Source organism: Penicillium citrinum, assembly GCF_028827155.1.
Source record: "Penicillium citrinum strain IBT 23319 chromosome Unknown utg000003l:1.0-4596430.0:1.0-4598250.0, whole genome shotgun sequence".
Classification (NCBI taxonomy): Eukaryota; Fungi; Ascomycota; class Eurotiomycetes; order Eurotiales; family Aspergillaceae; genus Penicillium; species Penicillium citrinum.
In genome coordinates this window covers 3,782,748-3,807,460 of record NW_026622688.1, presented here as the reverse complement: position 1 = coordinate 3,807,460, position 24,713 = coordinate 3,782,748, and the positions used below count along the sequence as shown (strand labels likewise).

The following is a 24,713-nucleotide window of genomic DNA, read 5'->3' as shown; positions in this document are numbered from 1 at the left end:
AAAAATAGCTTTATCAATATAATTGTAGCTGTACCGCATTCTCGACTGAACAAGATTACCATATACCTTTTTGATAACAGCAAAACAGCCAATATCAAGGGACTGAAACAGATGTAATAAATGCGGTGGTATACAAAGCTTTATTACATTGTTTTGCCGACATATCAGATCAAATTCAGGAGTCAAATGACTCCCATGCCCATCCAGAATCAGCAATATTTTTGAATCTTTGGCAAGATCTCGAGACTTCGGTATAAACACTTCTTGAAGTTATTTCAGTCCAATTTGATCATTTGTTTATCCATTATCTAATACCTCAAATCGCCAATCTTTTGGAATCTTATTAAACTATATATTGTTGAAAGTTTTGCCTTTTAGAATAATGGTTGGCGGAAAGGTTTGTGATCAGTTGATGTATTCAATAGCTGTTATCTATTCTCTGTTACCAGACATCAAAACTTTTCGTTGACTCTCTTTGAATTTAGAAGATGTAACAACATAGAATCTGCCTGTAAGATCTATTGCAAATCCAGTCTCGTCAAAATTCCAAATATTATTATCTGTAATGCTATGTTCAACAATAGTGCGTTGAACTGTATCAAACCACTTTCAAATAAACTTCGAATCTTCGCATTTAGTCCGTTTATAGTCATATCGGCGGGATAAATATGAAATAAGTGTTGGTGTACATATAATATAACGATCTACCCAGCATTGGCCAACTTGCTGGTATACAGTATTCCCCCGCTGAGCCAACAGCAAATTGGCTATATGTTTTATTATGTGACGTTTAGAGACAAATGCACATGAATCCATTGATAATATCCATTCAGTAAGCGAATCTTTTTCCAATTGGGTCAGTTTGGATGAATTGGGGTAAGTAATAGCGTGTTGTGGTGTGCCCTTATGCCGGCGAAACAGGGTAGTTAACGGTACGTTAAAAGCGGTGGCAGCAGCGCGGAGACTTTTGATTTCACCTTTATTATAGGCATTAAGGGCAAGTTGGATACGGCCTTCTTGGTGCTCTGAATCTAGGTGTTTTAACGAACGAATTGGTGGCATGGTGGGTGGTTGATGTTGGTGGGTGGTAAGAAACACGTGCAAGGCGCGTTGACCGTTTCACCCGGTGAGGCGTTTCACTCGGTGATGGATTACGTTAGTGATAGGAGCAATGAGCCAATAATCGTCTCCATGTTATTGGCGCCTTTCAATGTAGCTATTGATGAAAGCGTAGTCTCACACGCCGTGCGAAGAACGGCAATACATATCAAAAACCATGCTCTTTCATTTTGGTTGTCCGAGTGACTACTTGCTTGCCACGGTGCATCAAAGCATGGGCCGAGGAACGCGAAGGATACCAGGGGAGTACCTACTCCCCTGATAGTGACAGGAGCAATGAGCCAATAATTCTCACCATGTTATTGACGCCTTCCAATGTAGCTAAGGTAATAGGTGCTGCCTTTCCAGCATTGATCAGACGATGGAAGAAGAACCCAAAATTGGCAACTGTTTTTCGCATACGGACGAAGAGAAGTAGTGGACGAAAATGTATCCATTTCCCATATTGTCCACCACAAATGTCGTTCTCTTCTCTCTTCACATTCTTATCGATATCCAATACAATACTCTCAGTTCTAAGTACCGCCAGATCGACATCCGTGTTGTGCAGGTCTAATTCGTAAGCAAGTCGTGTGCACCTCCCAACCATGAGCCAAGTTTGAACAGGTACATCGTGTTGCAGCATATTGAAGGAGAGCATAACAAAGCCTTGTAAACATTGGATCGTCGAGGGCTCCTCGTGCAAAATTCTGGAGATCAATTCCCAGAGTCCTATTGCCCGCGCATAAACACATCGCCCCGTGAAGGGGGAGCAATATGGGCGAGCACGGCCGCTTCACTAAAGCGGGCCGACAGTGCAAAAATCGTATTAAGAATTAGTCTAGACGTTACCGATAGCCCATGAAATGGCGATCGTACCACATTGGTTTGATGAAGAACGGTTTCACGAAACGTTGAGCGGCGAAAAATGGGACAATATGTCAAAGAAGAGCTCTGCCAATTCATTCACCAACAAATCTGAAATGCAAATTTCGGAAACCTTATCTGGCAATGAAGTGATCAAAATTGTATCGCGAAGGGATGGTACTGTGAAAACATTTTGAGTTAACCAGTAATCGACGCAAGGTGCCAGTCCTTCCACCATAGACTCCGATTCAGAGGATAGCAAGGAATCAGGGCTATGTAAAGCAGGATATGGGCTATATGATATTCCAGATATACCGTCTAGTAAGCTGACCTGCAGATATGGCGTTGACGGGGCTTCCACAGTACTAGAGCACTTTTCCGGGCTTGGGTTGGGATCACCTCCAGCTCCACGTCTCGCGCTGTAGATGCAAGTCCCACCAGTTCGCACAGAGAGCATAGAGAGCACTTTGGATACTTAGTGTCGCATCTGGCCTTCTTTTTCTGGCATTTGGTACATGCACGACGTCCCGATGGGCGTCTGGAGACTGTCAAGGAACGCGAGTATTCCTGACCTTGAAGTACTCCACACCTGTTTTTGTTGTTGTTCATTGGATTTTCGAATGGATCCACGTCGAAGGTATTTGGAAAAGGTGCACCTTACAAAAAAAGAGAGAGAAGACGGGGAATATTTAGCGATCGCTGGTAGAGGAAAGCTTATCCAGCATTTTGATAGTCCCCACTCAGCGCTGTTGGCTTCCTTCTACATATCATTACATATTCTGCACCTAGTATTCTAGTTTCTTGTAAGGTGCTTGTACACTGTGCATCAGTCTTGAGTGGCATTCATATTGTATTCAAACTTATACGAAGAACGCAGAAAAATGCCGAAGCTAGCATGCCCACTATAACCCGGTCTCGTATTTCGAGAAGACATCTTGTGATCCTGATATGCATGTGGCCTGGCGGAGTTGGTGAGACGCAGGGACCTTGGAGCAAAGAAGACGCTGAGAATGTCCTAAAGAACTGCTTAGGTTACTAAATAAGCGAATGAGCCCTAAACAGAGCCAATGGGAGCCAATGGGGCGTCTGGGAAGGCGAGTTACTCTGACTGCCTCTGATCTGGGATGTTGGTGTGTTCTATACTCTCTACTCTTGGTGTACAGAATGTATGTGGGGACAATAAAAATAGGTATTTTCCAGAGTCCACAGCCATTCCCAGCGACTGCAGGACGCACGGCAAGGTAGCGCAGGGTGTCTCCAGCGTGGGAGAGAATGACCTTACAGTTGCTATATTTGCGGATGGTATCGGTGGCGATGAGATCAACCGCTGTACGCGTTGTCTCATGCGGATAATCAATGAAAGGCTGTGGAAGCATTTTGTTGACGAGGTTGGTTTCCACTGCATGGGTTGGGCGGATGAAGACGACTGCAGAACGCCGGTGTAACTCTTCCCAGATGGGACGAATGTCTGGGTGGCCCAGGTAATAATTGCCATATCCGTAGCGGGTGAAAAGGGTCACTCCATCGGCTTGCAACTCATAAAAAGCATATCGAATCTCTTCCTTCTAAGGCTGGCTCGATATTAAGAACATCGGGCAACGCAGCGAAGAAGCCTTACTTTCTCGAGTACTTGTTTCACAAATATTTGCCATACACATTGCATTCTCTCGCAAGCTGCGAGGCCTCGGGTCCTTTCAGAATTCCAGGACCCGGCGCGGTCACAGAAAGGATAGCCGTGTCGATATCACATTCATTGCAAAGTTTTTGATCGGCATCAATGGACCAAGCGGGAGTGGGGAATCCAGAAGGGTCGCCGCCCACTTTGTCGAGGACTTTCATACTGATCAGCATTTCTAAATCTTCCTACATACTCCTTGGTTCTAGGGAAACGTACCTTGCAAGTAAGCGGGAGAGAGGAAATGATGGTGTACGTCAATGCGTCCTGCCATTATGAAGGGGTCTCAGCTGGTGAAGATGCGATAGAGTAGATTCAGAGAAAAGTGACAGGTAACAGAAGAAGTAGCTGTTGACGTTGAGCTTGGCGGCCACTTATGCACCATCTCCGAGTCCATGAATGGGTTGATCGGATAATTCGGATGTTAAGAAGTAGAAGTAGAGGAGTGGGGACGGCGAATTCCCCATTCAGACATCAGTCGGACATACATGCATCAGTCTAAGAGGGCAAGCTTTCCAAATTGAACGAAACGAAAGGTTTCGTTCAGTAAGCCAACCATGGATCGGTGACATCAGATATATCAACTTGTCACGATAGATCCCACATTTCTAGATTTCAGATTCATGCCATCATGTGCGGAACCAATGCTTACATGTCCTAACTCGAAAGTAGGCTTCTGTAGATCTATCAGGTGGTCTTAGTCTTAGGGTTATCCCCCGCAATTTCTGCTGTGCCGAATGGGATCCATCATTCCTCTTCCATAGGCCCCTCATCCGCCTGCTATACCATGTCGCTCAATGTCTCCCGTGAGAGGCGGCGCCGGCCCAAGACCTCTCAAGACGAAAGAATATGTTCAATTTGCTCGCAGGCATTCAAGAAGGCAGAATACTTGGACCGGCATATCCGATCTCACACGAAGGAACGCCCGTTCACCTGCGACGTGTGTGGTAAGCTCTATGCGAGACAGTACGTTAGCAATGCATATGGAGTGGCGTGATCTGGGGAGAATGAAGAGCCCCGTTAATTGATTCTTCATAGAGATACCCTGTTGCGCCATGCGAGATCGCATCGCCGGAATGGCCAAACGAGTAAAGAGACTAGTAAGGGCACTGGGTCCACCGTGGGATGGAGACCGCTCGATGACACGAGTGACAATCAGGCCGGCATGATGCAACCATCTCATGCTGCAGGATCAGTCCCATCGGCTCCTGGACGGGAGGGGCAAATGTTGTTGGAGCTCCCTTTATCTCCCAACCAACATCCTCTAACCGACGTGACGGCGTCGATATTAGATGGGTCGGCTGCTGGAGCGTCAACTGTCCAGCAAAGCAATCAACCCGTAAACCACCATGGTGACATAGCGATGCCACATTGGTCCTCCACAGATATGAATGATATTATTCCTTCCGAGGCAAGCCCGTGGGAGATACTACGTGACGCACCAGGAGACCTCGACTTGATGTCGTGGTTAACAGGGCCTGATTTTGATCTGGACGCCCTCAATCAATCCTTAATCGAGACAACCGAAAATCAAACCACAAATCTCATACGAAACTCGAACGAAGTACAGGTGCCAATTCAGAGACGGTGGCATACCTTCCCCGAGCCCATATTATCCTCTGGTCAGACGACACCAGATCTTCGGTGCCCCAACAGCAGTGGCCGTGACCAGGGTCATATACACATGATCGCAGACGAATCATACCGGCAAAAGCTAGCCGAGGGCCTTCAACAACGTATACAAACAGGGATTCTGCCATCCACTGGATTTCTGGTAAGTGTTTATTTCTCTACGTCCACAATCACGCAATTCTCATCTCTGGCCGTATTGGTAGGACTTTTGCCTTCAAGCATACTTCAAACATTTCCAGTCCATATTTCCACTGATTCATGTGCCAACATTTCGTCCATCGAAAAAAAGTGCCATTGTTCTCTTGTCGATCTGTTCCATTGGTAGTTTGTTTCTGGGGTCGTCACGAGCAATGGCTCACGGCATAAGCATGTTTGAAAGGCTGCAGAAGTCAGTGCTTGCCTCGGTATGTTGATCGGAAAACTCATGAGGTGAATAAGTGGGCCTTTACTGACAGTCCATTCAGTGGGATACACATATAGCAGGGACTGGAGACTCAGCCATCAATCCATTGCAGGCTTCGGTGATAGGCCAAACATTTGGTCTTTTAGTCGGGGTAGGTTATCTGTTATACGCTCCTCTACCGCAAGGTAGCTCCACTGACCGATATTATTAGAGACCCAAAGATCTAACGGGAATCGATCTGTTCCACGGTAGTATAATTGCAGTGAGTCCCCCACATTAATCTGTGGAAGTCACTAACTGATCGTAAAAGTGGGCACGCAGCGCAAAATTGTTTCAGATGGTCGATGAACGCACCAACCCGGTCGATATTGAAAGAAATGGTGAGGAACTGGAGGCATCATGGAAAGCATGGGCTCGATTGGAGGAAAAGAAACGGTATAATCCAAAGAATCCGTCATAAAACACAAAACTTACGACGTCTTTTCTAGTATCATTGTAGGCATCTACATCCATGATGTGGAACTGGCTAAGCTGCACAATCGTGAGCCCATCCTGCGACATGCCATCGGAAAGATCCCGAAACTATCCCCGCTGGGAGTTTTCACGGCGCCCAACGCAGTTTCTTGGAAAAAGCAGCTCCTTCTCACACAGCAATCAAATATCATCCCTCGCTCACCACCTTCCACCGACCCAATGTCCCTATTACTTGAAACAAAACCAGGCAGTGACTTCGAATCGTACGCCATTTTAGAGTCCATCGGCTCCTTGGTCCTGGAGGACCGAGGCTCTGCCGGAATGCAGGACCCAGCAACAGTCGAAAAATATCAGAGACTGCTCATACAGTGGTTCATACAACGGCAAAACCATACCCAAGAAACTGCACGTCAGTCTAGTAGCGCAACCGCGGACCCCTTCTGTCTCCGTATCCTTTGGCATTCAACCATCATGCACCTGTACACACGCTTCGATGACCTAGAATGCGCTTGTGGCCGAGAAGGCGAGAAGTTATCCCGGCAAAAACGTGCGTACGCCACATCATGGGCTAAATCAACAAATGCGAAGTGTACGCTGCTTCATGCGGCTTTGATCCAGAGACAATTCCAGACACACGCGCTGGGGGTAGAGCCAGCAATTCACGTCCCAATGGCACTTTATTATGCAGGATTAGCCTGGGCCTCTTTCACTCAGTTTGGCGGGAGTGATGATGCTCAGATTGATCGGAGCACTGAAGAGCTTGATTTCCCCGAGCTGAGGCTCCTCGGGATCAATCAGATAAAATTATTCACTGAGATCATGGGAAATATTCGAATGGGAAGACCAGAGTCAGGCCCGCTATTCAGGGCGATTGATTTGCTTGGGAAAATCAATCATTGGAAATTGTCGCAGAATCTCACGAGTACCTTGCTAGCATTCGTGGAAAATATGCCGGATTTATTCTGATTCCATTGGCTTGTCAGTATGTTATTTAATACTTAAAGCTTGATGCTCTCAGATGTTTTTTCGTAACTAAGTTGTACTACTATACTGATAGTAATAGTAAATCAAATGGCAAAGCCTCGTCAACATAGGTGTAGTCTTCTGATGCTACCATTATGGGAATGCTCATTGACCGAGCAACATTGATTCGTTATATGGCAAGGGACTCTTTCAAGTGCATGTAACCTTATTTCATACTATCGATAGGTACTAGATGTCGTATGTTTCCCCGCATGAGGATCTATAAGGAATGCGGGGCTTATTCAATTCTGGAAACCCATACAGTACAGGATAACAACTTCAATCCCCACTGGCCCCGCTACAGATACTTGATCGTGTTCTTCACCTTCGTCATACCACCAATGTCGACCTCCACCACATCTCCATCCTGCAGGAATTCATTCCGGAAGAATCCCACTCCCGATGGGGTACCAGTCATGATCACAGTGCCTTTCCTCAGGGTCATCCCGCGGGACAAATGACTAACGATCTCTCGCACTCCCCAAATCATATCATTGGTATTGGTAGTCTGTTTGACCTGCCCGTTCACTTTAGTGATCAGGCTTAGCTGTTGCGGATCCTGCACTTCTTTGGTGCTGACGAGAACATGTCCGATGGGGGCGAACAGATCGAATGACTTGGCGTAACAGAATTGACCCCCCGATGCCTCGGGGACCTGGAAGTTGCGCGCCGAGAGATCATTCCCAGCAGTGTATCCGAGGACATAGTCGAGAGCGTTCTCTGTAGAGACATTTTTCGCATCTTTGCCGATGACGACGGTCAATTCGCCCTCGTAGTCAAGGTGGGATTGGGCGTCACGATGGATAGGGATGGTTTCAAATGGACCAGCGAGGGCGTCGGCGGGCTTGGTGAAGACTGGAGGGTAGGTTGGGACCTTTAACTATACAGTTTTTTGGTTCAGTGATTTTGATCCATGTCTCTTGAAAGGGAAGGGGACTTACGCTGGCCTCCTTGGCGTGTTCATTATAGTTGAGTCCAATACAGATAACCAGTGGAGTACTTGGGACGGGTGATAGAAGCTAATTGATTGTCCCATTGTGAGTTTTGTGAAGGTGGTTACAAGGCCAGTAAAACATACATTAGTCACGGTATGGATCTCGTCTGTCGAAAGCAACTTGTCGAAAGGAGTGCCATCGAACTGTTGCACCGTGTATTTGTTGCCGTCGATGTTGATCAATTCACCGTAATGCGTCTGATCATCGACGGCAAATCGAACCAGCTTTTTGAAGGTAGCCATTGGGAGTAGACGAAACTCGGTAGAAGGACAATAGGTCCAGCACAAACGTTTGTCTGAAGGTCAATGAATGTCAAGCCAGTACAATGATGGACGACGGGATTTATCACGCATTTTCATACTGGCCATGTGCTGGTGGGACCTATCTGACGATGTGGCAACAATTGCTGTATGACAGCACTACACAGATGATAGTGGACGCTTATAAGCACCCCGCCTGCTATGAGAATAGGCCATTGCAGCGTTCAAGCGTTAATATCAGGAAAAGTCATTATCGTCAACAGCCAAACATGTCCCCACCTACAATCTCAGCAAATCGCGGAAGCACGCTACCTGACACTGAGGCGATGGGAAAAGACCAAGAGCCCCAGTCCAGCTGGCTGCAGAAACGGAATATCACCACAGCTACCCGTATCAATCTCAAGAAGCTATCACATGTCCGCTACCAACACCCCAACCTAGATGAGATTCATCAATTTATGCTCGACTTTGGACTTCAGGTTGCGCACCAGACAGAAGAACAAATCTGGTATCGCGGATATGGCCCCAATCACTATGTCTATTATGCGCAGAAGGGCCCCCGTAAATTTCTGGGAGGCGTCTTTGAGGCGGCTAGTCTAGAAGACTTCAAACGGTAAGCAGTGTGAGGTCTGACAAATTGTGCCTTAAGAGCCCCATTTCGCTAATATGGCTCCAGGGCAGCGGCTTTGCCTAACGCGGGTCCTTTGCAAGAGCTTGTAAATGTGCCAGGTGCTGGATCCCTGGTCACAATCACCGACCCTGAAGGATTCCCTTTCAACGTGATCTACAACCAGGAGCCCATCGATTCTTCTCAAGAACAGCCACCACGAGAGAAGATTGTTCAAAACTTTCCGAGCGAGAAGCCGCGAGTGAGACAGTTTAACCGGTTTGAACCTGGACCAGCTGCTGTTTACAAGGCAAGAAACCGGAACTTGAGATGTATTGAGAATAGAGAACTAACTCCGCCGTTCAGCTGGGTCACTTTGGCCTTTCAACGCAGGATTTCGAGTCTCAACTCCAGTTCTATACTTCTACCTTCAACCTCGTACCAACCGACTTTGTCTACATCGAACAAGATGGCCAACGAATCCCTGTCACAGTGTTCATGCATCTTGATCTGGGAAAGGAACCCGTAGATCACCACGCGTTCTTTCTCGGAGCCAATCCGAAGACATCGCATGTCCACCATTGCTCATTCGAGGTCCACGACTACGACACGCAGCAGCTAGGCCACCAGTGGCTGGTCCAGAAGGGATATCGACCAGCCTGGGGAGTAGGTCGTCATGTACTTGGATCTCAGATCTTCGATTACTGGTGGGATGTCTCGGGTAATATGGTCGAGCACTACGCCGATGGTGACTTGGTGAATGCCGAAACGCCGATTGGGTATGTGCCTGCTGGGCCGGACTCATTGGCAATTTGGGGACCTAAAGTCCCGGCGGCGTTTCTGGAGTGATTCATATTGGTAGTTTATTCTTTAGGGGTGAATTGATTTCTCTTTGTGGGCTCTGACGCTGTTCGCTGTGAATCCGTAGAACATTGGCAGAGTATATCATTTGGCAAGGTATTCGTAGATGGCCACGTGGAGGTCGTCGTGGCGAGGACAGCGTAGTGTATTTAAAATAAAATCACCACGGATCTCATTTATCTTCTTGCATCCACAGAATTGCTGTGTGAAACGCCCGCGCCATTGAGATTGCCATACGGCAGTCATCCATGACTGCCGTATGGCAATGGATTGTCTACTACTAATATGAAGTCAAATCGTATTACTTGAAGATTGCATTGCGCATGAAGATTTGCAATTGGTGATATATGCGTTTATATACAAGTAATGCTAATCAACTTGAAAAAAATTTATATAGTAGGCTCCAAGTATTCCTTGATAATGCCCCAATATCGATCTGGTGCTGCTCTCATATGTCCAACGTGAGGTGAGCCCTGAAACCGTTCACATCGCACGACCCAACCAGAAGCTCCTGACTCAGATGCGTGCTTCTCAACGTCTCGATAGTCAACCAAATCATCAGCATCGGAGTATATATAGCACCGAGTGGGCACATTGTTAATGTTGGTAGCTTTGAGGAGTGAAACATCATTGATCGTCTGTCGCGCAGAACTGATGACATCCGGAGCTCGTGTGATAATTTGAATCAATCTCATTGTGACTAGGAATATCCACAAGAGACCCTTGCCAAATAGTCGCAATATCCACATCTGAGGGAGTGCAAAAGAAAAAGCTCTGACAGCTGATCGGAGTCTCGCGGTTCCAGGTGCACTATCCACAATCATAGATGAAAAGGGTAGAGGCTGCCCAGTTGCTGCTTTGTATGCCCTAAGTAGGTGGGTAGTTTTGGCCAGGCCTCCATTCGAGAAGAGGTGCATGAAGACCGGATTTTCAGGGGCCACAAAAGACCGAATTGCGTCCACGGCGGGAGCAACTTGAACTCTTTGCGCATGTTCGGTGGCTCGTAGAAGGAAATCATTTGAAGAGCTACGCATGAAAATGATGCGAGCGGTAGGTACCAAACGCCTGTACTCGACAGCGTACTTTGCAAGGGCGCGAGATGGTGCGTTCATCCAAAAAGCGATGAGAATTAATGGTCGGTTACCCTTTTCTTCGGTTCTCACTGGGTCCTGCATATAAACAGAGGGACCCAGTTGAATAAAAGGCGCCAGTGCATCCTGATCTGTGGCCATCTTCACACTGGACGTCGAACTAGAGAGAATGTTGATTGCTGACGAGGAATAAATTGGGCGTGTGAAGATCTTGTAAGCCGCCAAGTGCCGTCTTTTAGTGCGAGACGGCATTCAGTATGGAATGGCATGTACACTACTTCAAGTTGCCATGATGGCGTGGTAGGTTTGAAATATTGAAACATAAATAGTACCAGGAAAAGTAGACTCAGTTATCATTGATTCCATATTTTTCCTACGAAGTCTCCAACATAGAATGTATCACCCTTGGTACTGACTGACTAGGAATCAGGTCAATCATAGAGAAACAAGGCAAACTACTATACACCGAGGATTCATAAGCCAGACGACATTACACAAGAGACTGCTACAGCGATAAAAACACTTGTCAAAGAGAATGTTTCCCGTCGTCGCAATACAATTACCGAAACGCCTATTTCTCGCTATGCCCGCCTAACAAAAGTGCCTGCGCGCGTTATCTAGAAGCATCGCGTCTAGAGATTTCCGAACTAATAATCATGCAAGGGTTCATAAAAAAGGACTCGTGGGCTGCCACTTATCTCAGCGTTTCTTGCCCAAGGTCCGGCCCCCGCCACTTCCTGTGCCCTTTTGAGACTCAGCCTCACTGCCCGAGGTCGGTGTTGCTGAATCCCCGAGATCTTTTTTCTTTCCGCGTAGTGTTTGGCCGATGCCTTGGAATTTAGGTTGATCTTCTGGAATGACCTGTCCGTTCTCATCGCGTGGCTTTGGCGGCTTGATGGCGTATCCGAAAAAGAGCTGATTAGGCGGGAGTCGAAGAGGCTGGGGACCATTGGTTCTTCGAGCTGGCGGCGGGTGTTGAGGGTTGGTGGCTCCCGGTGCTGGAGTGCTGGCCTTCGGAGTAGGTGCTTTGCTTCCTTTCTTAGCATTAAGTCGCTGGCCACCAGAAAGAAAATTTGACGAGACAGCTTTCGCTCCAGCGGCGGCGTCAGTCGCTTCAGGTGCTATGGCAGAATAATTGATGGATTGTGCCATTGTGCCGTGGGGGTGAAGGAGTCCACCAGCAGGTAGCTTGCCACCGCTCACAACGCTGCCTGGTGTACTTGTTCCGCTGGTACGTTGAGGCTCCTCATACCCAACGGGGGGAGCGAAGTCGACCTCCAAATCGGTCTCGAGCACAGAAACTGCGTTCTTCGAGCCTGAGGGCTTTGTTTCAAGCACAGCCATCTCGTATATCTGGTCGTTATAAGCGAATGTGAAAATGTCGCCTTTTGTTAGGCAGGAAAAGTTGCGGAAAGCATTTTCAAGCACTGCTTTAGGATCGCTAATGTCGAGGAACGAGGTTGATTGAGCCTGAAGCTTAATAAATTGGCCAGGGGGAAGATCCGTAGACTTGATCTGGAGGAGGTCGCCGGGTTCCAGGAGGAGTGTTTGCATGAGCTGAGGGTGCTATCATTAGAACCGGGGTTGCCGTTGAATGGTGTCTCCAGGTCCAGTCGAAGGCCTTCCAAGTACTTACCCAGAATGGTAGATAAATCTTGCCCTCCTCAGCAATAAATTCCAGAACACCAGCATGAGTCATCCTTTCCTTTGCACCGTTATGCAACTCGAAAAGCATCGGATAGGTTATATGAAGGCGGGTAAGCTTGTCTAATGCACTGGGCGGCATGATGACCTTTCCGCCATGGTTGACATTCTCTCGTTCAGGCCCAGGAAGCATCGCAACTGGATAACAGCGGTAATACTCATCGAAGCGACGAGTGGCACCGCGCATCATACCAGCACCTAGAACCCCCTCCATGGGATCGTTGAAGCCGTATTCAGGTCGGAACTGAGAGCTATTAGAATCCAATCAATGGAGCTTACGAGATTTGAGCTGCAAAATAAAAGAAATGAATAAAGAAACTTACCATTATGTGACGTGACACAGAAATTATTCACGAAATGTCAAAGACAAATGAATAGCTCGAGTGTTCAAACCATGTGAAGATGGGCGAACGACGGAGTGATGTAGTGACGCAAGTCCAAGTTCGCTCCGCTCCGCTTACGATTTTCCGCTCCGACCCCAGAAAGATATCTTGCGACACAAAGAATAAATGCAGAGCTACACAACAGCTTTCAAAAAGTGACTGAATCTTATTTTAATTACTATGGCAAGCTCGGATCCTCGACCCAAGCGGGCTGGCGAAGATTTTACGCGCTCCCACCTCAACCAGGTTGATTCTGAAGGCCCCTCTGATAAGAAGCCGCGATTCGACGTGCGCAACCCCTCTGCCCTTGCGCCGGATGCGCCCGAAGAGGATGCCATTCTTGATGCCGACGAGATTGGCCGAAGAGGTCAGAAAGTTCGAAGAAAGGCTATCAACATCGACGGATACGACTCTGATAGTGAAGATGAGGGCTTCCCTCGGCACAGAGGCGAAAAGACAGACCAAAAGAAAGATGAGGGCGACGACGATGACATGTTTGCCGAATTAGAGGAGGATTTCGGAGACAAAGATGGCGATCCTGACGAGGAAGCGCGCAAAAAGAAGAATGATCTTCGATTTCTACAAAATGACGAGATTGAGGGCCAGGAGGCTTCCTCGAAGGGTGGAAAGAAACTACATGTCGATCTGAGTAAAGGCGCCGATGCGATTGATAAACAAGAATCTGAAAGTGACAGCGAGGTTGACGAAGAAGAAAGAGATAAGGCGGACACAGAACTGGATGAAGAGATCGGTGCTGGTGGAAAGAAAAAGCATGCTCCTTTGCTTGATGCTTTCAATATGTCCACAGAGCAGGAAGAGGGCCGCTTCGACGAGGCCGGGAATTACGTGCGGAAAGCTGTTGATCCGGACGCTGCCTACGATTCCTGGCTGGACGGAGTATCTAAAAAGGATATACGAAAAGCCAAAGAAGCCGCCGACAAGCGCGACGAGGAAAGGAAGCAAAAGAACCGAATAGATGGGGAGGTCTTGACGTCCGATGCATTGTCAACACTTATCACGAACCTCGAACGTGGCGAAACGATACTAGAAGCGCTGGCTCGTCTTGGCAAGGGTCTGCAACGCAAGCCGAAATGGCAGAACAAGAAGAAAAACAACAAGAAAGAGAAACAGCCTGAAGATACTGAAATGACTGATGAGAACTCAGACGAAGCCAGGCGGAGGAAAGCCATCGAGGCTGTTACTGGTGCTGCTGATATCCTGATGGGCCGGGGCCAGACCGAAATATATGATACTGAGCGCGAGCTTCTCACTCGACAGTATAAAAGTGAGACTGGCGAAGACTGGGTTGATCCTCCAACATTAGAGAACGCAGAAGCCGAACAAGGACCTACGATGTGGGAATATCGCTGGTCCGACGCCCGCGATGGTGGTGGTGCACACGGACCTTATGAAAGCGCCATGATGCAGTCATGGCAGAGCGCCGGATACTTCGGTGATGGTGTGGAATTTCGTCGAGTGGGAGATACAGGGCCATGGAGTAGTACAGTCGGTTTCGTGTAATGTAATACCTGTAAATGCAGCAAGGTCTTGAATTAATCCAAAAAAAGAAGCACAAAGATCTCCTTGACAAAGCGCCAGTCCTATCATACATCGTTTGATGTGACAATCAAAAGTAAAGAGTCAAAATAGTAAAGTTTTTCTTCCCGCTAAACAGTCTCCCCATAAACATTGAACGCGCCTATGAAAAATAAAAGACAGCGGACTATTATTATGAAATTTCCATTGCATCACCGTTGGCGGCCGCAGAGAAATCCACAACGCCTTGGTTTCCAATGAATCGTTGCTCATATTGGTTAACAAACTTGACACTGCGAGCCGGGTCGTAGAACAGTCGGAAGCTGCGTTGAACATCCTCGACGCTGACTTCCTTGAGCTTGCGCTTTAGGCTCAATAGATGAGAGGTAGTGATGATGTTGCTTGCGTATCGGAGGTTAGACTCCTGGCCAATCTTTGTCAAGAGGGCGAGGGCGTCCGGTGAGAGGTCAATCTCCTCCTCTTGGGCCCGGATGGCCAGGATTTGCCGAATCTCATCGGCGCTGTATGGTTGGGTGCTGACAATGACAACTCGGTCAAGGAAATCCAGAGGGAGGCCGTGTGGTGATGTATAAGTGGTGCCGCGAATCTTAGCCTGACCGCGGTTACTGGCCATGATAACAATGGGTGCTAGCTCGGCCTCAAGGGCACGGTTGATGTAGGAAAAGCACTCTATGTCCAGCATGTGGACCTCGTCAATGAAAAGAACTCCGGGAATGATCTCGGCCTTTCCTTCTTCCTTCCACTCCGCAACCTTGGTATTGATCTGATCGCGAACCTCGCTTCTGATCTCGCCGGTGTCGCCTGAGAAGAGCGCCAAAAACCCTTGAGACCGCGAGTTGATGACATCAATCTCATGAAGACTGACAGTATGAACGATTTCCTTGCGAACCTGCAGCTCTCCTTCAGGGCATTGAACGAATTTGGTGTCGGCGCCCATGGCGTCGTAGTCTCGCGAGCGAGCGTAAGAGCGACCGAGTTTGGTAATTTTGCCTGAAGACTTATCAATGGAGATCACATCACCTGCCATAACGCGCTCTTTCGTCATCGAGTCGATCATTTTGGTTCCCATATCATAAATCGTTTCCATATCGGTGGTTTTGATGGTGAGTTTGCCTTGTTTGTTACCCTATCTTGGTCAGTCAATAGCTCATTACTCCGCGCGGAGTTTCCTCCCCGAGGGAGAACTTACCCCAGTAACACTACGATCGATCTGAATTTCGACCACTTCGCCCTCAATGATTTCACTCTCTTCCTTGATTCGTACCCCGATGGACTTTCGGAAGGCCTGAGTTAAAGCCTCGGTCTTGGACATTTCCATTGAGAATATTTCTGAAGAGGCAAGCATTGTAAAAGGAACGTCAGATCCAAGCGACTGAGCCATGCCCATCGCGATGGCAGTCTTTCCAGTGCTAGGAGGGCCGGCGATCAGCACAGCGCGACCAGCAATTTTGCCTTCCTTCACCATTTGCAGAATAACAGCGGCAGCTTTACGCGCCTTTTCTTGGCCAACCAAGCCTTGCGAGGCCCCGCGGGGCTGAAGTGAGTCGACATCGACACCGAGACCACGAATATGCGAATGGGCGGCGATGAGGTTCAAACCTCGGAGCTCCTTGCTCTCCGCGACGGTTGTAATGGGCTAAATCTTGAGGTGAGCAAGCATAGGTCCAATGGGAAGTTTCGCGACTTACGACAGCCATTGCAACCTAGTTCCAAAAGGTCTTGATTCGCGAAAAAAGGAAAGATATTCTGTGGGAAGTTGAGTATGGGAGGGAAGCAGGTATTTCAAGAATGGAACAAACGGCGGAGGTGAGCGGTCGAAGGTTCGCAAAAAGGGAAAGAGGTGTATTCACGTGACTTATGACGCCGCTACAGAGGCAAGCGCGAAGCTCCAAACGCGCTTTCCAGATTTCCTATTGAATTTGATGACTTTCCACATAAAAAGGGAAGGCACGAGACGAGGTACGTTTTAAATCTTCTCGTGTCTTTGTTTACTACTCCTATTCCTTCCTCCTACAAGCCCCTTGGCGCCTTTTGGATGTATTATGCTTCTCGCCCCCGGTGCATAGATGAGATGCACGACATCGAAGTTAACAACCCGCCCGGCCAGCCGACTCGCAGTAATCATCGGACTCCTCAACCCGCTTCCAGTGATCCGCGGTTGAACCGATCCCGTTCCAGTGTGTCTACATCTTCTCTCTCCCATATACAAACTTCGAACCCATCTTCTCCCATCACAAGAACAACATCCACACCAACATCCCAGATCCCCCAAAGACAAACACAACAGCCACCTACTTCTGTCCTTAAAGCTCAGCCTGAGTTTGCACAGAAACAAAATGGCTTTGAAATGAGTGACCTGGTGCCCAAGCTCCTTGAGCTTGTGGATAGTCGGATTTCGAGAATGCTTCAGTTACAACAGAAACAAAGCTTTGAAAAGGAAGAGTCTTATAACCGACGAGACTTGGAGAGGGCAAAACAAGCCAATGCTTTTCCAGCAACGGTCGAAAGCCTCCAGGCTGAATCAACCGCCAATCAGTCTAAGCTGTCGAAGATCAACTATGAGCTCACCCGGCAGCAAGAACACTCAATTGAACTCACCAAAGAGCTTGGCAATATGCTTCATCAGATGATGCAAAATATGCAAAAACTGGGTGCACCGGTGAAGCCGGCTACAGTTGACATCATCGGTGCTTCCGGAGTCGTTCAGAATATCACCACTTTGGAGGATGATGTGAGAAGGATCAAACGAACAATCTTAATCAAGGACGAGAACGAGCTTCCTCAGCGGCCCATCGATCTTATAAAAATATGTAATACCATTGAATCGCAGTCGAAAGTGCACACCAGCTTTCGAAAAAGCCTCAATGCGTTTGAGGAATGGAAATCTGCCACGGACAATCAAATTAAGCCGTTGGTTGAGGCTAAAACGAAGTCGAATCATAATCAACCCACGACAAGCTCTCAAAAACCAGAGGGAACAGATCAGAGTACTTTCAAAGCCCTGGGAATTATGGACAATCGTTTGACGAGAGTGGAGCAAGCAATTTCCACCCACAACCGCAGCATCGATGAAATATTGACTAAACAAGGCGAATTTGAGAGAAGTTCAGTTGTTCAGAAAATTCTGCAGAACGATACCGCCAAGCAGGGCCAAGAACATTCCCTGGCTATCGATGAGGTCAACCAAAAATTAAATCAATTATCTCAACGCCCCGATTCTCTGGGCCATGGCCACCAAACGTCGGGTGATCGTGCTCATGCACTATCTGCTGGACTAGAAGAGCGAATCTCACAGCATGATAAAGATCTCGTAAAGATGAAGGAAAATTGGGAAGATCTTTTGAGAAGAGTCCCATATTTATCCGAGGCATCAAAAGAGGTCGAGAAACATGTGAAGAGCTACGATGGACTCGCTACAAGCTTACGATCTTTGGAGCTTCGCTACAATAACATCCATACCGAGGCTTTGGTCCAACAAATGGGCCATGCTATCTCTGAAATGTATCCATCAACTCATCAGTTGACGGAGGAGGTCAAATCTTTGAAAAAAGCAGTCTATGATCACAATCAAGACTCAGCTGAAAGCAAAGCCTACATGCATGGGTTTTTAAAGGAGATTAGTCAATTGGACATTTGGCTTCGTGAACTAGGTCAAGCATTGAATAAAATGGCAGCCGAGCAGCACAACGAAAGATCTGCATTGCACCGGGAATTCGAGACTTCGATCAGCAATCTTGAAATACAGTTTCGAGACCTCGTGCTCCGTGGAGAGGACTTGAAGAAAGCGGTGGATGACTTGCTCAAACAGCATACGTCAAAGGAAACACCACCGTCAGCCTCTTTGGAGACCTTCACGGGACCACATGCCAACGCCATATATGATACTGTGAAAGGAATGCTTGATGAAATGGCGGCATTACTCCAGAATGGGAAACAGGACATGGTAAATCTACTGGCTGAAGCCAATTTTCTCACCAGTCAGCCTAAGGCTCTCCCAGCAACTGAGTCAGATGGGGGAACCCAAGGCCCAATGCAGCGATTAGAGCCAGGGTCTACCAGTGAGCTTGGCCCTAGGACCACAGCATCCGACTTGGCCCAGCAAACATCGCCAAATCATTTCAATGCGGATCTCAGTCGCAGTCTGAAATCAACTGTACAAGAAGGCGACAATCAATCCACGAGCTCAGCATTCAAGACTGGCGCCCCTCACAATTCTCCTGCCGTTGATAACTCATTATCTGAATCCAGTTCGAAGCCAACGGTGGCTCCAAATAACAAACGCCCGAGAGAAACGCTTTCCGATAATGACAGCATATCATCTGCGGCAGCAGCAACCACTACTTCTAGCCACTCTCCAGCACCGTCTTCAAATTCCGATGTACGGCTGAGCAAAAAAGCAAAAAAATTGAAAAGGCAAAGCAATTTAGGGAATGGTCGGGTTTGACACTGAAATCTTCTTATGTAAGCCTTTTGCAGGAATTGAACCTATTTGATAGTCCTTTCATCTGACTATTATTCTCAACCAACACAAATGGATATATGTCTAAATTCTAGTTGACTCCCCCTTTATATACTTGAATTGTACACCGCTGCCCAACCCGTCAATTGGATACTACTAAACTCTTGAAAGAGCAATATTTTGTTTTATGAAGACCCTAAAAATTTGACCACGGCTATTCGGCCTTCTGTCAGTCCTGTAGCTAGTATCAATCACAAGTGCAGCATGAATCTCACCTTGTCGAAATTCCTCAGGTTTCTCAGAAATAAGCCAATGCCCAGCGTTGACGTCCGCAATTTGTGCGCTAGGGAAGAATTTCTTGATCGCTGGTACCACGTCATCTGACACATACTGAGATTTGGTTCCACGGACGAAAAGGGCCGGTCCATCATATTGAATGGAATCCGACTGGCTGAATGGGAAATCGGCCATGTTGTCAAGGGATTTGCCCAGGACAGATAGAGGAACGCGGAATTTGTAAGTACCATCCTCTTCTGAGCGAACCAAATTGGTAAGGAGGAATTGACGGATTCCAAGAGACTAGATAGTAGAGTTATCGGTATCAGTCCCATGCTGCAAGATGTATATCATTTGATAATATAGAATCAATACCTCTTCATATTCCTCAAGAATCTTGTTAGCTTCCGATTGCTTCTTCACCTTCTCATTTTCCACATGTTGCATGCCCCGCACGTATTTGGGGAAATCGCTCTTGAGCGCTGCGTTGACTGGGGCGTTGTCAACTGGGATCAAGCCTGAGACCCGTTCGGGGGTTTGCAGAGCCATTGTCATGGCCACTTTGGCGCCCCTTCGGTAGAAAAATAGTGTTAGGACCAATACCTATGATATACTGCTCTCTTCATTGGATCGCAATTTCGAGCAAAATTGAAGACTTACATGGAATGGCCAATGAGGACGCACTTGTCCAGCTTTTGCTGTTGAATGAACTCTTGGACATCTTCAGCCATTGCACCATAGTTGTGCTCTGGGGCATGGAAGGACTGTCCATGATTGCGCAAGTCCTATCCAACGGGTTAGTCGTATAATCTATCTACTATATACACCCATCTAGCTCCGCAGAATGGTCGGAGTGAGGATTTCAACGTACCAGACAATAGATCTGACGCTTCAAATCGCGAGCTAGAGCTCTAGAAAGGTGTTAGCTTCCCTCCTTATAGGGAAACACTCCGGTTAGGCATACTTGCTAATAGATCGATTATTCTGCTTCGAGCCGAAGAGTCCATGAAGGAATAGGATGGGATCCTGGGTAGCTTGCTCTTTCTCGGGGCCATATACCTGGTACGCAAGCTCCGCGCGGCTCACGCATGCCGTTGAGAAGGCCCGGATCCCGGAAACACCTCTGACAACTGGAAAGGCCGTGCGAGCGAATAACATGATGTAGAACAGAGGTTTTAATATGACTCGGAGAACGCGACTTGTCGCCAATTGAGAAATCGGGAAACCTCTCCGTGATGACTAATCAATCTGTTCACTGTACATAACTAGTATAACTATGAACCACAGGGATTTAAGTCCTCCATAGGGTTTTTAATATTATAAAAATGTAACAGCTATTTTAATTCTGAAGCATTAGAAGTTGGGTCTGTATTTCTTGCCATTAAGGTAATATCTCCATTGATCAAAATGGCTGGGTAAACTAAACAGCCAACTTCGTCATCCATCCACTGCACTCAGGCTGTGCCAAACGAGAGCTAACTACAGCATAGAAAATTTATCAAAAGTATTAACGCCTCGTCTTTAATCAATTCATGCATTTCTACTCAGCCAGAAACTATTTTCTAGAGCTCTCTTAGTATCTAATATATGTTGATTTCATTTTCGATTCTAGCATGTATTTGTAGAACTACTCTCGGACTAGTCACTATCCACTTTCCATGTCCTTACACTAGTACAACTTAAGAGGTTGCCTCCACAGCCTGAGCTTCTGATATCTGCATTTTATATATCCAATTGAATTATGAGAAGACACCGCTGCTGCAAGTTACCTCAGGTGGGGCTTGCAGCGACTTCGGGGATTCAGAGAGGGGTATTACCAGCCAAGACAAAGAAGCTTAATCGATTACAAATCCCATAGAGAAGAAGGAGTCATACGCCTAAGGCAGGATAATATGTGCTCTAGGAATCATCATCAACCTTTGACATTTACAATCCACAAAGATAATTGCTACTTGAATTGGTACCATGTCTGATCCAAAGCCATTTGCCGTCAACGTCCCAGATGAGGAGCTCGAAAATCTTCATCGACGCCTTGCTCTGGCTAGGTTCCCTTCCCAACTTGAATCATCGGATCAAGACTTATGGGATTTTGGTGTTCCATCCAAGGATGTCCAACGACTCACACATTATTGGCGGACTGGGTTTGACTGGAGAAAGGCAGAGGCGAAGCTGAATGAGCTTCCCCAGTACCGTACTGATATAGAAGTTGAGGGGTTTGGCTCGTTGGATATTCACTGTATGCTTTATATCTGGTTACTCTCTGCTTTCTATGCCATTCCGTCGTGCATTAACACTGTGTTGAGTTATTCATCGGAAAAGCTCTGTGAAGAAGGCCATCCCTTTGCTTTTTAGTCATGGTTGTGAGTCGATATGAATTTTCCGGCAAGGATCTCCCAATTTTTTAAACGATAAGGGTCTCACAGATATTGTAGGGCCGGGGTCATTCATTGAAGTGACCAAACTCCTACCTTTGCTCAAAGATGGCGATGGCCACCCAGCATTTCACATCGTCGCGCCCTCTCTTCCCAATTTTGGATTTTCTTCTGGCGTCACGAAACGTGGCTTTGGACTTGCGCAATATGCTGAAGTCCTACATAAACTCATGATCAAGTTAGGATATGACCAGTATGGTAAATCAGCTCCTCGTACTCAGAGAATTCTCACTTTTATGCTGACACTATAACCTTTCTAGTCACGCAGGGTGGAGACTGGGGCTACTGGATTACTCGAGCAGTTGGTTATCGGTACCCCGATCACTGCAAAGCTTCCCATGTCAATATGATAGAGGCAAGGCCACCTAAATGGAGTACAAGTCCATTTCTTGCCCTCCAACACGCCTTGAAGCCGTATACCGACGCAGAGAAAGCAGGCCGTAGAAGGGCTGAATGGTTCGATCGTGAAGGTTACGGCTACAATACAATCCAGCGAACTAAGCCACAGACTATAGGAGTCTCATTGGCTGATAGCCCGGTTGCCCTCTTAGCTTGGATATATGAAAAGCTCCACGACTGGACAGACTCATACCCATGGACGGATGATGAGATATTGACTTGGATATCAATTTATTGGTTCTCGAAGCCAGGTCCCGAAGCCAGTGTTCGCATTTACTACGAAAGTTTCCACTCTGAGTCGGTATCGGGTATTCCATATTCCAAGCTAATGTCCTATATCCCCGATGTCAAACTTGGCCTTGCGCATCTACCCTGTGAAATTGCTGCTGCTCCCTCTACTTGGGTGGAGACTTTAGGCCCGGTCGTTCGACAAAGCCGCCACAAACGGGGTGGCCACTTTGCCGCATGGGAGGTACCCAAGGTCATTGTGGATGACCTTCAGGCAATGCTTGGAAAAGAAGGCCCCTGCTATGGTTTGATAACGGACCGAGAGGGATATTGAAGATACCTGGCCCTCCTTACGAAGCTTTTCTTCCTTTCTATTTCTTAAAAAAGTGATAAATCTAGAAATCGAGTCTCATCTTCGTGTATACAATTTCGGAGTTCCACTTTATTCGAAATCCATGGTTGCCCAACCTTGGGAGGCCGGCTTGAGTGAATTTGCCAAGAAGAGAGTTGAATGCTCTCACTCAGAATACGTTCAAAGACGAAGAATGCATTGGTGGTACTGAATCATTTGTAGTGCTACGAAAGAGAAGATCTAGATTCCGCAAGGTCTGTGTCGTAAATACCAAAATGACCTCTGCGCCTAAATCCGTGTTAAATCCGGCTAACTCCTGCTCCTTTGACCTCATCAAACGCGCTTCGAAACGTTATCTACGTCATCTACGCGAAAACTTAAGTTATTAATCGACACAGAACACTTGATAGACCAGATCGCTTTGCTTGTGTCTATTCCTAAACTATTCCGTTGGTACATTCTAGACGTATCACTTGATTCTCATACAAAACTCACAAGCCTCAGTTGAATACGAAGAAATCCCACAAAGTGCCGGCTGTCACTATGCAAAATTTCTGGCTCTTCTCGAACTTACTCGCCTGTCTTTGCTCATCGGCAGGGGGTATCATCGCGTTCTTTAATCCCTCGGCCCTATCTGGATCATCTCAAGTCAATAACGGAGAGCTTTACTACCAACGCATGTACACGGCGCGTGCCTTACCACTCGGAATCCTCGCGGGCGTTCTCCCCTTTTATCACGAGGGCCCAGTCGTAGCGTCAATCATTCTAGCAGCGGCGACAGTTCAAGCAGTGGACGTGGCTATTGGATATAGTCATGGAGATCGAGGCATGATGATTGGTGCATCCGTGGCGACAGCGATCCATACCTTGTTTTTCTTCTCTCTATAGTGATTACCTATGTCTTCGATGGACTGGCAGTGCTTATATAGTCTTGGTTCACATGATTGGGAACTCAAAACGCGATATTCATCCAATTTGTACGTCTTTCAGCTGTTTTGGTTCCCTCGCAAGGCACTCACATCTGATCTCTAACTGCGTAGGGTGCACTTATCCTATACTTATAGCAGCGAGTCTGCCCTGAATGCGCAAATTGCCAGGAGGACCAGACAAAGATAACTAGATCCATAGGTAACCACCAATTACTTTTTAGATCGAATCTGCACCTGCTTCTAGAATTGCCATGCGTTCTTGGACTTGCGGACCCGATATCGGTGCGGGGGGCGGGGATTGGATAGTATGCTTGTCCAAATGGTTGAAGTCGGACGACTCGGAATTTTCAAGCAATTCAAGTTTGAAACATTATCCAATAGCTATGCAATATGGTATTTTAATCAAGCAATATACACATTGAATCCAGAAATCTTTATGGGCAATTCTTCTATTTAGCTCTCCAGCAGCGGTGGGACCTTTTCGACAAGATATTCAACGATGGCATCGGGACCCCGCTCGACCTGGAGACCGGTGGGAATGGCATGTAATTTAATATCGGGATTGACGGACTTGGCAATTTCATGAATCTGTTTGGCCTCTTCGTCGGTCCACATTGAAGCGCTGAACTATTGGACAATTAGCTATTGTTTCTAAATTGTGTTCGGATAGGTCTCGGATATCCCGAACAGGCGCTTACCAGAACCTCGGGCATGTGCTGCTTCACCTTGGTCTCGACCTCGTCGATCTCTATACCCATATGTCAGCCAGCTCATCCCGTAGAGCGTATTATAGCACATTTACTCACTCTCGCAATTGTCAACGTGAATGATGGTGTACTGGTCTTTCAGCGTCTCGGCAACGCGGCCGATGAGACGCTTCGCGCGCTCGGGGGCGGTGTTAACTGTGACCAGATGGAAGGGACCTTTGGGAGCAGACATTTTGGCGTAAATGCGCGAAAAACAGTATCAATCGGCCAGAATAGCGACGTCGCGGGGCTTTTATGTCGA

At 47.2% G+C, this 24,713-nt stretch overlaps 13 protein-coding genes across 13 annotated transcripts; 5 read left to right on the top strand and 8 right to left on the bottom strand.

The window, feature by feature from the left end:
• Positions 1-1,369: 1,369 nt before the first annotated feature.
• N7469_004663 (uncharacterized protein) lies at positions 1,370-1,744 on the bottom strand (the record flags this gene model as incomplete). Its single annotated transcript, XM_056643583.1, has 1 exon — positions 1,370-1,744. One exon carries the CDS (start codon positions 1,742-1,744, stop codon positions 1,370-1,372), a length of 375 nt encoding a protein of 124 aa, XP_056502995.1.
• A 1,123-nt stretch (positions 1,745-2,867) lies between these two features.
• On the bottom strand, positions 2,868-3,914 carry N7469_004662 (amidohydrolase family protein; the record flags this gene model as incomplete). Its single annotated transcript, XM_056643582.1, has 3 exons — positions 2,868-3,530; positions 3,622-3,797; positions 3,860-3,914. The coding sequence occupies 3 exons, from the start codon at positions 3,912-3,914 to the stop codon at positions 2,868-2,870; spliced, it is 894 nt and encodes a 297-aa protein (XP_056502994.1).
• A 513-nt stretch (positions 3,915-4,427) lies between these two features.
• Positions 4,428-7,115, top strand: N7469_004661 (uncharacterized protein; the record flags this gene model as incomplete). Its single annotated transcript, XM_056643581.1, has 6 exons — positions 4,428-4,606; positions 4,679-5,414; positions 5,512-5,676; positions 5,737-5,826; positions 5,986-6,110; positions 6,164-7,115. 6 exons carry the CDS (start codon positions 4,428-4,430, stop codon positions 7,113-7,115), a joined length of 2,247 nt encoding a protein of 748 aa, XP_056502993.1.
• A 355-nt stretch (positions 7,116-7,470) lies between these two features.
• N7469_004660 (fumarylacetoacetate hydrolase family protein) lies at positions 7,471-8,409 on the bottom strand (the record flags this gene model as incomplete). Its single annotated transcript, XM_056643580.1, has 3 exons — positions 7,471-8,052; positions 8,114-8,191; positions 8,251-8,409. 3 exons carry the CDS (start codon positions 8,407-8,409, stop codon positions 7,471-7,473), a joined length of 819 nt encoding a protein of 272 aa, XP_056502992.1.
• Positions 8,410-8,696: 287 nt separating this feature from the next.
• N7469_004659 (VOC family protein) lies at positions 8,697-9,883 on the top strand (the record flags this gene model as incomplete). The annotated part of the gene is made up of 3 exons (XM_056643579.1): positions 8,697-9,040; positions 9,104-9,344; positions 9,401-9,883. The coding sequence occupies 3 exons, from the start codon at positions 8,697-8,699 to the stop codon at positions 9,881-9,883; spliced, it is 1,068 nt and encodes a 355-aa protein (XP_056502991.1).
• A 401-nt stretch (positions 9,884-10,284) lies between these two features.
• On the bottom strand, positions 10,285-11,127 carry N7469_004658 (TMEM53 family protein; the record flags this gene model as incomplete). Its single annotated transcript, XM_056643578.1, has 1 exon — positions 10,285-11,127. The coding sequence occupies one exon, from the start codon at positions 11,125-11,127 to the stop codon at positions 10,285-10,287; it is 843 nt and encodes a 280-aa protein (XP_056502990.1).
• Positions 11,128-11,685: 558 nt separating this feature from the next.
• On the bottom strand, positions 11,686-13,016 carry N7469_004657 (polyubiquitin-binding protein UFD1; the record flags this gene model as incomplete). The annotated part of the gene is made up of 3 exons (XM_056643577.1): positions 11,686-12,543; positions 12,623-12,934; positions 13,014-13,016. 3 exons carry the CDS (start codon positions 13,014-13,016, stop codon positions 11,686-11,688), a joined length of 1,173 nt encoding a protein of 390 aa, XP_056502989.1.
• Positions 13,017-13,253: 237 nt separating this feature from the next.
• On the top strand, positions 13,254-14,594 carry N7469_004656 (GYF domain-containing protein; the record flags this gene model as incomplete). The annotated part of the gene is made up of 1 exon (XM_056643576.1): positions 13,254-14,594. The coding sequence occupies one exon, from the start codon at positions 13,254-13,256 to the stop codon at positions 14,592-14,594; it is 1,341 nt and encodes a 446-aa protein (XP_056502988.1).
• Positions 14,595-14,802: 208 nt separating this feature from the next.
• Positions 14,803-16,327, bottom strand: rvb2 (RuvB family ATP-dependent DNA helicase reptin; the record flags this gene model as incomplete). Its single annotated transcript, XM_056643575.1, has 3 exons — positions 14,803-15,756; positions 15,820-16,266; positions 16,319-16,327. The coding sequence occupies 3 exons, from the start codon at positions 16,325-16,327 to the stop codon at positions 14,803-14,805; spliced, it is 1,410 nt and encodes a 469-aa protein (XP_056502987.1).
• A 374-nt stretch (positions 16,328-16,701) lies between these two features.
• N7469_004654 (uncharacterized protein) lies at positions 16,702-19,074 on the top strand (the record flags this gene model as incomplete). Its single annotated transcript, XM_056643574.1, has 1 exon — positions 16,702-19,074. One exon carries the CDS (start codon positions 16,702-16,704, stop codon positions 19,072-19,074), a length of 2,373 nt encoding a protein of 790 aa, XP_056502986.1.
• A 200-nt stretch (positions 19,075-19,274) lies between these two features.
• Positions 19,275-20,523, bottom strand: N7469_004653 (uncharacterized protein; the record flags this gene model as incomplete). The annotated part of the gene is made up of 6 exons (XM_056643573.1): positions 19,275-19,315; positions 19,365-19,668; positions 19,741-19,936; positions 20,026-20,150; positions 20,237-20,276; positions 20,330-20,523. The coding sequence occupies 6 exons, from the start codon at positions 20,521-20,523 to the stop codon at positions 19,275-19,277; spliced, it is 900 nt and encodes a 299-aa protein (XP_056502985.1).
• Positions 20,524-21,330: 807 nt separating this feature from the next.
• N7469_004652 (epoxide hydrolase family protein) lies at positions 21,331-22,758 on the top strand (the record flags this gene model as incomplete). The annotated part of the gene is made up of 4 exons (XM_056643572.1): positions 21,331-21,601; positions 21,669-21,725; positions 21,789-21,995; positions 22,058-22,758. The coding sequence occupies 4 exons, from the start codon at positions 21,331-21,333 to the stop codon at positions 22,756-22,758; spliced, it is 1,236 nt and encodes a 411-aa protein (XP_056502984.1).
• Positions 22,759-24,158: 1,400 nt separating this feature from the next.
• Positions 24,159-24,644, bottom strand: N7469_004651 (uncharacterized protein; the record flags this gene model as incomplete). The annotated part of the gene is made up of 3 exons (XM_056643571.1): positions 24,159-24,332; positions 24,404-24,453; positions 24,512-24,644. The coding sequence occupies 3 exons, from the start codon at positions 24,642-24,644 to the stop codon at positions 24,159-24,161; spliced, it is 357 nt and encodes a 118-aa protein (XP_056502983.1).
• Between the last annotated feature and the right edge of the window lie 69 nt (positions 24,645-24,713).